Source organism: Aulonocara stuartgranti, assembly GCF_965226115.1.
Source record: "Aulonocara stuartgranti genome assembly, chromosome: 18".
NCBI classification, from domain to species: domain Eukaryota; kingdom Metazoa; phylum Chordata; class Actinopteri; order Cichliformes; family Cichlidae; genus Aulonocara; species Aulonocara stuartgranti.
Window position 1 is genome coordinate 20,122,414 of NC_138954.1, and position 14,584 is coordinate 20,136,997.

The following is a 14,584-nucleotide window of genomic DNA, read 5'->3' on the forward strand; positions in this document are numbered from 1 at the left end:
CGCATAATTTGTTCCTTTTGTGAGACAGACTGAACTGAGGATTAGTCATCTTTAGTATCTATTTGTTTTTCCCAGACTTTACACAAAACAGCGCATTACTGTGCCGCTGTAGAGTAGTATTACTCACGATGAGCCTCAAGAAAACCATGAATGTATATATACTCATTGCATGATCATATCTTTTATTTTACCTGCTTTAAAAATAGTTTTATTTTATTCTTAATCATCAGGATATAATGATGTCATCTGACTTGGACTTCCTGCTTTTGCACAAAATCAAACAAGAGAAGCATGTTTTTTTTCTCAGATAAAAACTGCTTTCCACACATCAGCTTTTACTCAGCATTGCCTGAAGCTGAGAGGCTTTTTTTTGCCCTCAGCTAATCCTCGCTTCCACCTGCTCCACCTGAAGAGAGGAGCATTTTGAGCAGCACTTTGGCCACGCGCCAGAAGTCATACCCTCCAAAGTTGGAGGTCGAAACAGGGTTATCTTACTGGGAAACAAAAAAAATTAAATAAAATGAAACCTCCTCCAGAACTTCCTTTCTGTTTCCTTTCAGGAAATAAATAATAAGGAAATCATTTGGAGCGCAGCATAGAAACATGCCTGTTCAAAAGATTGATTTCATAAAAAATGTCAGTCATATTATTTCTAAAATGCATGGTTGCTTCATACCAAAGAAAGTACTGGCATGTCAGTGTGCATTAAATGTGATTTTAAAAGGCTGTTGAAAGGTAAACCACTGTGGTTTACTTATTATTGGTTTTCTGTTAACGTGTTGTCCTTGTAAAGGTTTTCCTGTCAAACAGCTACTTAACCTTTTATGGGCTCATGTGCTGCATCAGGTGATTCACAGCAAATTGTCCTTTATAGTGTTATTGATATTAGTGATGCAATATATATATTATTGAAATTGTTAAATGTGTAGTGCTTTTTGTGGGCAATTGTGGAAGCTGGATTGTGCCACAGGAATAATAAGAGTTCCTTTAAAATGGCTTATCACAATTGAATAGATACACAAGTCATAAAGTGAACAGTGAACCATCGTTAACCTTTTAGAGACTTTAAATACGACAAAAGAAATGAACTGTAAATGTTTTTAAGTAGAGTAAGTCTATAATTGTTCTGCTGATACGCTCCATCCTCCACAGCCAGCTTTTAATTAATCATGCACTACATTTTATGATCGTGAAACACTTCTTTTGGATGATTTTTTTCTGAGTGTTAGCTGAAAGCGGAGGTATCAGCTAAATTGTGCTTTTTTCTCACCATTATGAGACTGTTGTTCTGACATATTCTTGGTGGGGACGGGGCTGGGGCCGACGGGTGTGTGTGTGTGTGTGTGTGTGTGCGTGCGTGTTACGTGTGTGTGCACGTTCCAGAGCCACAGCTGAAAGGCATCGTGACACGACTGTTCAGCCAGCAGGGCTTCTACCTGCAGATGCAGCCGGATGGAACCATCGACGGCAGCAAGGACGAGAACAGCGACAACAGTGAGTGGAGCATTTTGGAAGCCACAGCTTCCAGCGTAAAACATTTAATGGCCACGAGTCGGTTATATAATAGATTGCTGCCTTTATACGCTTTAGCATTTTTAATTCTTATATAACTCGTGCTATTTGGGTGACCTAAAGCACTCTAAAATTAATTTATGACACCCTCGCTAAATTGGATTATCTTGATTGAAAAACAGATTTTAAAGGCAAGAAATACCCCAGAGCCAAATGCTCTCTTTTCTGCATATGATTATGTAATAATATGCACATAAATGTGCCAAAATCTGCTCAAATGTTTTATGTACTCCAAGCCTGTTTTCTCAAAAATGATGTAGTCTCTAAATATCATATTTATCTGGTAACTATAATTAATTTGCTATAGTAAAAACAATTCTGGTATCCCCACCAGGTCCCTACTAGGTAAACCATTTCTACTGTGTACACTTCATGATTGAAAGTGTCACATTGTTTTGATTGATACGGCTCCAAAGCACGTGTGACCATCACATCAAAATTTCCTTCCTGGAAAAAGCCATTGCTAGAAGTGGTTGTAGGCCCATAGCTTCACTCCATGCCACAAGAACCTCCCCTGCAATATTTCACTGCAATCGACTTTCCATAGTGAACTACCAGTGAATAAATAGTCTCTGGGGTATACCCCATCCACCTCCACAAGAACAGAAAGGAGTGCAAAATCAGCCGTGTCTGTAGAGAGTCTCTTATATTAAAACTTGCAGCTTTTTGTTAAGAGTTTCCTATAAAGGATCAAGGAATAGACAGCACATATGTCAGGGGGGAACAACTGTCAAAGCTATAATGATGACACTCCCAGTCTGGAGTGAGGCCAATACAGGAAACCAACCATGACTTTTCTTCTTCTTCTCCTGCCTTACTTACAGAAAACCGCAGCCACAGCTGCTGGACCAGGGCAGTTATGTGCTGAAATGAATGCTTCACTCCTCCATTGTTGTTGCTGTATATTTTAAGAGGAGATAGATCTTTAATGAGAACCACTTAGGGCATAAAGTGAGGGTCTTCAGGACAAAACGGATTACTGCATAAGGGGGATGGGAAGGAAAGTGAGAAACATTCACATATAATGCATTTCATGTGTTTAGCTTGAGCAAACAGCTGGTTCTTTTTTGTTGTTTCTTTTGAAGGTTTCCATTGTGTCTAAAGGTTTTAGCTGGTTGAGGGTTTAGCTGCATGTGAGGATTTCCCCACCTTTAGGTAATCCTCTAGTTAAGCAGTCCCCCTGGCCCAGGGATGGAAGAATGCAGTGAATAATTCAGCCACAGCAAACTAAAAATACCACCTTCTCCGTTTGTACCCAATGAATAATTCTCTATATTAGATGCCTCAAGCATACAGACTGTCTAAAGTAAGACACACAGAGGGAAGAGGCGAGCAGGAGGTGCCACTAGAGGAATTCAAAGTGTAGAATAGAGGAGAAGATGGAGACAGTAAGAGGAAGAGAAAGGGGAAGAATAATCGCTGTCAGAAAAAGAGAAAGGAGATTTTGTATTCAGGTCTTGCACTGAGCCATTGATCTCTTAGCTGGATTATTAGAATAATAGATTATCCTCCACCCTTCAACTACGACATCCTCTGACCCGCCTCATCCACAGCTTTAGCTGATAGAATACAGCAATTTATTTTCAGGGGGTGCTTCAGTGGAACCGATGGTAGTGAGGAGCATGATGGCGCCTGAATAATAGCAGTGACCTGTACCCAGAGTGCACTTGGTTTCCATTTTCATTTTTATCAATTGCTTCATTTCAGTGCGGAACGGGAAGCGGTGAAACAAGGACACCGCTGAACAGGAAACAGTTTTAGTGACAAAAAGGAGGAAAATGATGATGAAAAATGAGAAAATAATGGAATTTCTTCTTTAATCATGCCTCTCTCATTTTTAAATAGCTCGATTTTATTATGGGTTTGGCAAATTGTGCAAAGTGCTCGACTGAGTCACAAAGTTGCTGCCTTCAGGCTCAATATACAGTTACAAGTATGGAAAATTGCTTTAGTGGTAAGCATGACTGGCTGGAAGCTGTACGCTTAACTAACAGCGAGGGCTTAGGAACACCGTTCCATTAATTACCATCCATGTTCAAATTTGAACAGTTATTAATTTGATTGTCATCAGTTGATCGCCTGCAGTAATTATCTGCACACTCTGAAGCCCTAGAAAGATACTGCTGGTTATGAGACACCTGCGGTTTCAGGCAGTCACGCTTCATCTATCTCTGATGCTCCGGGTTTGATGGATGGAATAAGGATAGACTTCCTTATTACCTGAAGACCCATACGCTAATTTCAAGTGCTTTCAGTTTCCAGCTGGAGTGTGGAAAAAAAAAATAAGCTCTATATAATTGCAAATGTGACAGTGTATACCTGGATTTCTCTCTGGATTTGGAGATATGCCCTTGGCATTTGAAATTTGGCTAAGTTTCTTTCTGAAACTTTTCCTGCAGGGTTTATTTCCTGCTGTGCTAGTATTCCTCACATGAAATTCACTTGCCTGAGTCTAGCCGCTGCAGGATTTTTTGTAGTCGATTACTGCTCTTCTGGAAGACTTGGCATTTTGAGGATTTTCCTTTATTGAGTTGTTTGAACCTATTTTGTCTGGCCCTTTGACGATAACAGATCCCTGGAGAATTGCTTAACTCTTCCAGCGCCAGCCCGGCCTCTCTTTTTTCAGTGAGAGATAGGATTGAGGTGATTAAGGAGGAAGAATCAGTGTGAGAATAGTCATCAGGTAGTTATGGAATCAATCAAATGCTGGTGCTGGCATTTAGATGATAACTGAATGACAGCTTCTGTCAGCTCTCAAATTTTTTGGCAGGCAAATGAGAGCAGGGATTGTGGATCGTAATTATAACATAATAGTGTAGTAGTGGGCCATATTTTATGTCTCTTTTCCTCCCACTATTCAAGCAAGGCCGAACTGTTGATGGTGCCTCTGACAGACACTGCCAGACATCGACGAGACAAACGCAGCAGCGGCTAATGGAAAGAGGAGTGAGGGAGCATACAGAGGAGGTAAAGAAATGACGGAATAAGAAGCAGGGAACAGATGGAAAAATAGCTGAGAAGTCTTAGAAAATCAAACTGAAGGGGCTGAAGTACCCATTCTGTCTGGCCTCAAGGGTATATGTCCCTGCATAGCGGCCGGCAGGTATCACGCGCACCACTGGCCCCGAGGTCAGGTTTAAACCATTGGCAGCACGTCGATATTTATTGAGTGAAATAGAATCTGTTCAGAGGACAGACCTGTGTTGGCCCGATGCCTTTTTTTCCCCCTGCCAGCCTTTTCTGGTAGTCCCCATTGACACTTGCAGAACAATCACTCCAACATCACAGTACGCAAAGCACGCCCTCACCAAACCAACGCCCTTGATGGTTCAGTCCGCTCAGGAGATTCAGTAGCATTTGCCTGCAGCAGTTTAGTGATTGATGGGGTCTTAAATCAAAACACAATTTCGGTTGTTTGCTATCACAGATCTATGTCTACGCTGTTTTATTGACGCTCGTCTCACTGCTTTAAAGATTATGCTGCATACTTTCAGGTATGGATCAGCGTTCAGTAATCACTGAGTCAGAAGCAGGTTTTCAGATTGCAGTGGAATATGATCAAAATGAACGCTGATGACTTAAAACCTGAACATTTGTGCCTGGACATACTAGCTGCACTCATAGTAAGCCTCATTTCTACCGGTATGGCAGCTTATCAATTCCTTTCTGACTGGCAGTGCCAGTTACAATTTCTCATATTGGAGCTGCTGCAAACAGAGTCACATATGTGTGCATAAATAGTACATAGTTGCTTTCATTTTGCAAAATCTAAGCCATCCAGGAGACTTGAATTCAACAAGATGTACAAAGAATCACAGGATGCTTTGTGATTCTTTGTGCAGTTACCTCAGCTAGATGTCATTAAAAAAGTTTTGGATTCCTGCTGTGTCACTGTGTCACTGTGCATCAGAGTTCCCTTTGTCTATGTCCTGCACTGTTCACTTTACCGCTGACAGACAGCCAAAGAACAGAGATCAGAGGGTGTTGTGTCTACAAGAGTTAAGTGAAAACTCAATTGTCCTATTCTGTCCTTTGTGTCTGATGTCTCTCTTTCGTCTCTGCCTCTTTGTAACTGTTTCTCCTCCACTCTGTCTGCTCTGCAGCCCTGTTTAATCTTATTCCCGTGGGTCTGAGAGTGGTGGCCATCCAGGGGGTGAAGAGTGGCTTTTACATTGCCATGAATGGCGAGGGCATGCTCTACAGCTCGGTAAGACGCGACTCCTCGCTCCAGTCACGCCGCCATGTCGCGCATGTTTGAGCGGTGCCAGCATGCGTATTTCTTCATTAACACGTGTTGTGTTTTGTTCTGTTTGTTGTCTGTTTTAATATCCCATTGCTGCAAAGACTCAGCCCTGCCAATCCCTTTCATCTCTGCTAAATTTAAGAGCTCTTCAGATGTGCCTTTGTGTTGCTGTGCAGCACTTATCTCTCCCAACCCCTCCCCATCCTTTGTTGCACCTCACATGCTTTGCATTTAATTTGATATTAAGTTCAGTGCTCAGTGAAGTGCTCTCAGTTTGTTTTGTATGAGAAAAAAAGTGTAGCGTAATCTTAACATATTAACAGAAAGACTCTGGGGTAAACGTTACAAATGTAAATGTGTAGAATATATGCACCGGGAGTTGGGGGGTCTCCAGCCAAAAGATGTGGCTGCTGCATTGAAGATCAAGACATGCATGTCTTAGGAAAATGAGCTGCAGAGGGAGCGTGTTTGTAAGACAGCGAGAAAGAACTGCAATACATATCCCAGTTGGGATGGTTATATAACCTCTAGTCTTAGCAGAGGATAGTGCTACTGAAGAAAGAAGCTGATGGGAGGGCTGCATCACTCCCAAACCTCTGCTGAGGGACTTGGTGATTGCTGTGTGATTGCCAGACAGCCATGATAAATGACTGGCGAGAGCTGGAATTCACAGACTGCCCATCAAACTTTTTCTCTCTTAAAATACTCATAAAATACTTGAAGGACACAGTGAAGCCTGTGTCTGCTAACTTGCAGCTTACATTTATTGATAAGGGCGCCGCTTTACTGTTAGGGTGACAAGGGGAAAAGTTTGAGTTGAGAAGATGAATGGTGGACGCGATGTCTTTTTTTTGGTTGTTTGTTTTTTTTAAATGTGCTCTTGAATAACTGAAAAATTAGCTCAATTTACCATCGTTATTTCAGAATGACAAGCAGTTTTTACTCAGTACAACTTGAACACAACTCAGTGCCTAGACAGATGTATGAGGCACTCACAAGTTCAGAGAAGGACATACAGTAAATGCGCATGGTTTTATGACTCACCCAGTAGACAGATTCATTCATAACCAAAGGCTCATAAACAAGTGCACATCTCTCAGTCCTACTGTGAAGCTTATAATAATTCTCCTCCCACCTATCTATGTCTAATTAAAGTTTAATCCTGCCCAGACAGCAATCTTTTAATTTATCAAATTGACTCAAGTTGGGGATGCTGAATGACCCCCACACAAACCCGCTCTTTATAAAATCATCATTTGTGTCAGAGTACTTTATTATTATTAATTACAAACCATTTAGTACTTCAGTGTCAAGAGGCAGCTTTTGGTGTAACAAACATTTGTCTTTACTTATCATCATTTTATCCACATTTTTTTCGGATGCAGAATCAACTCTTTGAGCCTTCTAAAACAGCTAGAGTAATTTTTAATTAGAGGTTAGGATGTTTCTGCTGTAGCAGTCGAAGGACCGTTTTAATCAAAGCCACAAACTAAATGAATTTTCTAGCCATGTGGAAGGGGTCCGGTTCCTCAGATGTGAAGCATGGACGATTAGCATTGGTTATTTCCTTACCAATGCCTATAAGCCTATAAGCCTTGGAGGGGCTCATAAAAAGATTAAATTAACATGCAAACTACGTAAAAGCAAATATAGCCTCTGTTGTTTACCAGTACAGGTTATGTATGCGGATAAATAATAAAGCGTTGCAGGAACGGCATTATGGGGAGCATTTCTGTTCTTTATTCATGCATTAATGAGAGCTTTCTTGGTGCAACCACGGCCATAAAGTAAGTCCTTCATTCATTCCTCATTCTTAGTCACATTTACTTTTATTATTATTTGTCTGGGTCTTCATTGTTTTTCCGAGCCATCCTCGCTTATTCACTCTTGCTCCCGTCCTCCTGTCCTCTCTAAGATGAGCCTTCCATTTTACTATTTTGACTCCACCAACTATAAAGTTTGTCACTGCTTGTTTTGTCGTCTTGTTTTGCCTTCCTTACATCTGAGAGCAGAGATACATAGCTCTCTCCCGTGCCCCCCCCCCCTTGGGAGATAATTACTGAGGGATATCCTCCTACTTCTCTAACACTGCCTCCCTTTTACTTTTTTCCTTCCTGCTTCTTTGCGCTGTCTTGTTAGTGAGAGAACGCGACAACCCTTTCTTCTGTTGTTGTTTGAGATGCTTCTGAGAAATTGCACTGCACCCTTGAGGACCTTTTCTGTCAGTCTTTTATCTGGGTGTCAGGTATCATTTTTTTTAGTACTATCACTGCTGATCAGTTAAGTCGTTACATATATGCTGCCTGGTTTTTCTTGCTTGCAGAGCTTGCTGATGAGGATTGGAAGCTGATGTAGCTGAGGGTGAGCTGGGTGATGGTGCTTATGTGGAGTGTTTAGTGATAAAGTGCGTGGGGGCTGAACATCTACAATGAAGAGTTCCCTTCCATTATTTATAACACTCAATATGACCTACTTTGCTGCACAACAGTAACCACTGCTACCGTCTACAGTATCTATCTATCTAAATATGTTAATTTATGTTGCAAAAAAATTGTAAATCGCACACTGTTTTGTTTTTAGATAAATGGCTCAATAGAAAATTGACGAAGGTTTGGTAGTTTGTCATTCTACTTGATTACTTTATGAGCTAAACTGGTGCTTCTGTGTGTGCAAACAATGTAGCTGCTCATGGTGTTGAATCTATGCTAATGCCATGTACAGCCACCTCCCCCCCCCCTTCCCCCCAAAGGTAAAAAAAAGTAGGTGCGATTTAATTGCAGACAATCAAACACATCATCTGTGGAGAAAATTGAGAAAAGACAAAAAATAACACCTTGCTTCAAAGTGACTGACTCCAGAGTCAGACAGAGGGAAAAAAGATAAGCATGGAGGGAGGGAAAATTAGAAAAAAGTGAGAAAGAGAGTTTTCAGTTTAAGTAACGTCTAGACGATCCCAGACCTAAATCTCTCCAAGAATAATAATAAGCTCCCCGGGAGTTCCATGGCAGCGCTGGGATTGTCACAGGGCCCAGATCTCTCAGATACACCAGTGTCTCAAGCCCATGTTTAAATTGAGGTCCTCGCCGTATCCTCCACATCTTTATCCAAATTCAAAAGATGTCTGTCGGCAGCTGCTCCTCAAAGCAGAGCCAGAGAGTTGCCTCCCTCCTGTGATGGAGCCAGCAGCTGATTTAGATTCAGGATGCATTCAGCTCAGTTCTTTTGGCAACCCAGTTTGGCAATCCATTACATCTTGTTCTCATTCTTCGAGTTTCATTTTACATTCCATACATTGGCACTCACACCTTTCATAAGCCCCAAACACACATGTTACCTCACACTTATCTGGACAGAGGTGCAGAACCACCAGAGGTGGTGATGGGTATGAGGTTGTTTTGCTGGTTTTGCAGCTGGTATTAAAGTTAAGATAACCCGAAATCTAGATAAACATGATGTGAGTAACACTATCATGTCCAAAAAATCAAGGATGATGTGAAAATAGCAGCATTGGTCTTTAAAGTTCTCTGTGGAGTTTTTGAAGACTTCAGCGATAGAGGGGTTTTTATTTCTTTATTTTTCTATGATTTTCTATAAGAAGGTCACAATTTAGTTATTTTGAGGTAACACACAAGCGCACATTTAAAAACTTTTCAAAGGTTGTTGGCTGTCTTTTGCTCAATTCTCTGTCAAGGTGATCCCACATTGCTTCAGGAATGTTGAAGTCCAGCTTCCGGGCCTCCTTCTATTCATTTTTACTGTATTGGCAGTATGTTTGGAATCATTGTTTAAAACTAAAGCAGTTTCCAATCAGATTCTTTTCAGATGGTGTTGCATTGTCGGTCAAAATTTGACAGTTCTTTTCTGTGTTTATAATTCCACCAATTTTAACAAGCACCACCCAAAACCACAGATCACAGATTGGCTGTAGACAATCACTGGTGTTTTGACCTTCTCCATGCATATTGATGCCGATTTGGTATACCTTAGCCTTTTGTTACTGTTTTTTGTGAGAAGCTTCTTGACAGCCACCTTTCCATCGAGACCACCTCTGATGAGACTTTGACAAACAGTAGATGGATCAACTGACAGGCCAGATGCATCTCAATTCCTGTGTCAGGTCTTTCATGGATTTCCCCCCAATTTTTTAAGGACATGACATTCATTGTTCAAGACTGCTTTAAAAAAGTTGCTAGGAAGTCTGGCTCCTTGGAAGCAAAATATAGCGAAATGAGTGGTAATTCAATGCTGTAGTGCTACATTTATACCTTGTGCAAAGCAGGAATTGCAAACTCAAAAGGGTATTGGTGCGTTATTGTCCTTTCAAAAATCAGTTTGATGTTTGTTTCTGTCAAAACAGATGATAAGCTTTTATATTAAAAAAAGAAAAAAAATGTTGTGAAAATATGCAGAAACAGCCAAAATATTTGCATTCAGTTAGCAGTTTTGCTGTGTTTATTCACAGCGTCTCAGGTGAAGCTTTTTTTTTTTTATCAATCCGTAGGTCCAAACTGAGGTCCAACTAAAGGTGCAATGTAAGCACATGTCCAGTTTTGCTAACAAGTCTTCTGGTTTTGTCCATGAGATTGCTATGGAATATAAATAAGCATCCTTTCAATTACTTTAATATCAGCTTGCAGAGCCTGTTAGCTCTTTTTAAAAAACTTGTTTCAGTGCAGTAACAACTTCAATTAATTATGAGCTCCTGGCAGAGGAAGTGACAGGGCAAACTTGTTGTCCATATATTTGGGGCATTGAGAATGTGTGTTGATGTGTATTTTTGTGCTTTTTCTTTGTCCCTGCGGTTCTGTGGTTTATGTCCATTAATAAAATCTCATTAATCACAATAGAGTCTGACCCCATCTCTTCACCTCGCATTTCTACTCAGTCATCCGTGAACAAGGTTCTCTGTTAGAGACTTCAAAGTCACTTACATTTCACCCCAGTCATTCCCAAACTGCATCCAGGGTGCTTTCTAAACCGCTCCAGCTTTTCATGGACAGCACAGGGCATTGTTGCCGTGGAGAATGTGGAGGGAATTTTATAATGTGTCAGCAAAGCAAGTGGCTAATGGTGAATGGTAGGTTAGTACTTGGGTGCGTATGTATGTGGGTGTGTGTGTGTGCTCTTGGCCTAATTTGAGCACCAAACAGATGAAGTAGCGATGAAGCCTTCTGCTGTGTAATGTATCACTGTCTGCCCCCCACCCACTCAAACACATACATTCACACATAAACACACACAGAGCCAGACAGGCACAACGTGACCCCAGTGCCCTGACAGCGAGCCAGATCTTTGCCGTTTGACAGCGTTTCAGCAGGCATTCAGATACACTCTGCCGCCAGAGCTTGTCCTCTCTCCTGCTGACCAGTGATACGTTTCCACACTGTCGACCATGTGACCTCCACTTTCCCTCAGTCCCTTACTCAGCCTGCAATGCACTGAGGTCATACACACTGGGACTCATTACTCTCAACTGCGGCGTGCCATCCAAAAAGAGACCACACACACACTCTTTAAACTGTACTGAATATGACATAAACTAATTTAAAGCTACAGATTTTATTTATTTATTTATTTATTTTTTGCATGAAGAATCAGCCAAATGACTGTGTGTAATATACAGGTGCTGCTTAAAATGACTAACCAACAAAGCTCTACACAGATTTTTAGCACTCTTTAAATCCATACCACCTGCTGAAAAGATACCCAGATGACGTTAACAACTAGCTGATAAACACAGTTTGGACTGCACAGTAAAGATGCCAGATGCTTTCCTCGGGAGCTGGTAAAGCAAAACAGAACTAAAAAGTAAAGCAGCTATAAAACTTACATTAAACATGTGGTCAGAAACAGCTTTAAATGATTCCTGATTTGTATCAATTACTTCATAAAGGACATTTACACATGCATTAATCTCCCGAAGACGTAGAGTATAAGTATAACTGCTGTTTGTCAAAGCCTTACCCTTATCCTAACCTTAAAGCATGTCACTAACCATAAAATGCATTGATTTATGTTATGGGGACTTTCTTTTTGTCCCCACAAGGAAGACACGTCCCTATAACGTGATGGTATAAACAGATTTAGGTCCCCTCTACATGAGTAATACCTGGACTACACACACACTGTCACCTCCAGCAGGGAGTAGAATTGGGCTGTCACTCAAACAGACAACCTTAAAAGGGCACAGAACCTTGCAGGAGACATTAATAAATGAAATATAGCAGTGACACAAAAACACACCCATAGTACAAAGTCTGGCTTAGCTGAGATCTGAGATGGCCCAACATCTACCAAACCAGCTGTTCTGCCTGCATTTTTTTTTTTTTTGGCACACACACGACTTCCCTGCCCTTCAAATTGACTGGCATTAGATTTTAATTTAGTCTCGAAGAGGACATTGTTGTGAACAGGGACAAGGACTGAGGGGTTGGCAGCCTCCTTGTCAGCACACATTAATCAGCACATGTGTGGTGATAAGTAAAGATTTTGTGCAGAAAAAGCAAATTTGTGCATTTTCCAGCCTTTCTAACACGATTGCCAAAGGTGACAAATGACTGTGCATCTTTACTGTACATCTGGAATGGGTTACAGAGTCAAGAGCATTGTTTCCTGTCTTGCACTGTCATGGCAATAATCTGGCATCGCACGCAGGCATGGCAGTGTATCCAGTATCTGGTTCTTTCCAGTTTTCCAGTCATTACTGTGAGTCCCCTTGCCTCTCTCCTTGACTTACTTTGATAATGAAACCAAGAGATAGAAATCTTCCATTGTCACATTATTCTAATAAGACTATCGTTCTCATTAGTCTCCTGTGTGTGTGTGTGTGTGTGTGTGTGTGTGTGTGTGTGTGTGTGTGTGTGTGTGTGTGTTACTGGATGTTTACCGACCTTGGCAACTTTCACATACTGGTCATGAGTTCTTTTTTTATTTTGCTGCTTTCAGCTTTCATGTGGGTGAAAATGTATTTTCTGTTTGCATTGACAAATATCTATAACATTTTTACCTTCCTGCACTCAATCTTTTTGCAGGAGGTGTTCACCCCAGAGTGTAAGTTCAAGGAGTCAGTTTTTGAGAACTACTATGTGATCTACTCGTCCACTGTGTACCGACAGCAGGAGTCAGGTCGGGCCTGGTTCCTTGGTCTCACCAAGGAGGGACAAGTAATGAAGGGCAACCGAGTCAAGAAGACTAAGCCCTCATCACACTTTGTTCCCAGGCCAATTGAAGGTATCATAAAACTTGTAGAAGCACATTTTTGGTACAGCTTTAATGTTATTTCTTTTTGATTTCATTTTTTTTTTGTAATGCATGCACTTCCCATCACGTACACTAGTATTATCGTGCAACACTGGTGGTTAAAGCAGCGATCCACCAGCTCTAATTAGCCTTTGAAACCAGATAATGTCTTATCTGGCTTTGGAGGACCTTCATTACCAGCTGGAACTGTTCAGTTTGTTAATACGTTGGCATTAAGGAGGAGGGAGAAACTGATGAAACATAGTATAGGTGCATCATGGGAAATGAAAAAATCAATGTTCTTTTTTTAAACTTAGCAAATCCTTTTGACACACCTAAAGGTAAAATATATTGACATCCGCTGTTTTAGCTCAAACAATCCTTGGTATTCTTCAAGCTTTATGAGGGAGCAAAATGAAATCATTTGCATTGCATTCCCATTCTCCAAACCTGGCTTCTAAAGGGATTTATCATTTTGAGCATTTATTTTGCTCTTGCTTTGTTATTTGTCAGCAAGATTAACTATCTCATTTTCGATGAAGCTTAGTAGAGCAGTGTACGGGCAAAGGGGGAATCCTTAAAATTTTGTTGCACATTCAGGCACAGTTTCTCACAAGTGTGAAGCAGGACTTTGGACTTGGCAAGTGATTCACTTTCAGTGCCGCAGTAGTTTACATATCTTTTGTGGGAGCTTTGTTAAAATATCACATAGATATTGTTGTAATAACTTGTCAAGCAATGTGATAAAAAAGTGCAGACATGGCCTAATTCCCCTGTCTTCTCCCTCTCAGCCTGGTATAATTGTCCCAGCCTCACACTTGACCTTGTCTCTGTCTGCACATCCATCTCTTCAATCTACTCTCTACTGTCCCCATTCTCCTCTCCTCTCCGCTCCTCTCCGCTCCTCTCCGCTCCTCTTGTTTCCATCCCTTTCCTTGGCTTTCCATCTTTTCCACAGTTTGTATGTACAGGGAGCCATCACTGCATGAGATAGAGGACAAGCACCGCTCCAGGAAGAGCTCAGGGACTCCCACCATGAATGGAGGGAAAGCTGTCAATCAGGACTCCACATAGCATCTGAGGGAGGGGCTTCCAGCAGGGGGGAGAGGCCTCATCCTGAATGAAGGGAAGGGGCCAAAGGAAACTTCACCCGTCCCTCCCAATGTATGCACCACCATGGCCCGTGACAAACAGAGGGGTTTATGATGACAACGAGGAGCTATTACTGTACACCCAAGACAACGAAAACAAAAACTGATGTCTTGCCTGTGAAAACCTTTTAGATGAATTAATATGAAAAAGACTATATATATATATATATATATATATATATATATATATATATATATATATATATATATATATATATGTATATGGAGAAGTCATTTTCAATCAGGACTTGACCAACCATTTTATGCAAAAAAGTATAAAAACGCTGTGATAAACAAAGAAATGGTGGTCTCCCTTCACGTAAATACAAGTATCTGTCATTTTCGATTTATGCTGTGAAAAACAAGCTTTAATACATGT

At 41.0% G+C, this 14,584-nt stretch overlaps 1 protein-coding gene across 4 annotated transcripts in view; it reads left to right on the forward strand.

Moving 5' to 3' along the window:
• The window catches only part of fgf12a (fibroblast growth factor 12a), a 31,291-nt gene extending 16,907 nt beyond the window's left edge, over positions 1-14,384 (forward strand). For all 4 annotated transcript variants that reach the window (XM_082514154.1, XM_082514153.1, XM_082514155.1 and 1 more), the window contains 4 exons: positions 1,384-1,494; positions 5,676-5,779; positions 12,847-13,045; positions 14,013-14,384. In XM_082514154.1, the coding sequence (XP_082370280.1) occupies positions 1,384-1,494; positions 5,676-5,779; positions 12,847-13,045; positions 14,013-14,128 (530 nt within the window). In that variant the 3' untranslated portion in view covers positions 14,129-14,384. The remainder of the gene's footprint in view (positions 1-1,383; positions 1,495-5,675; positions 5,780-12,846; positions 13,046-14,012) is intronic.
• The last annotated feature ends 200 nt before the right edge of the window (positions 14,385-14,584 follow it).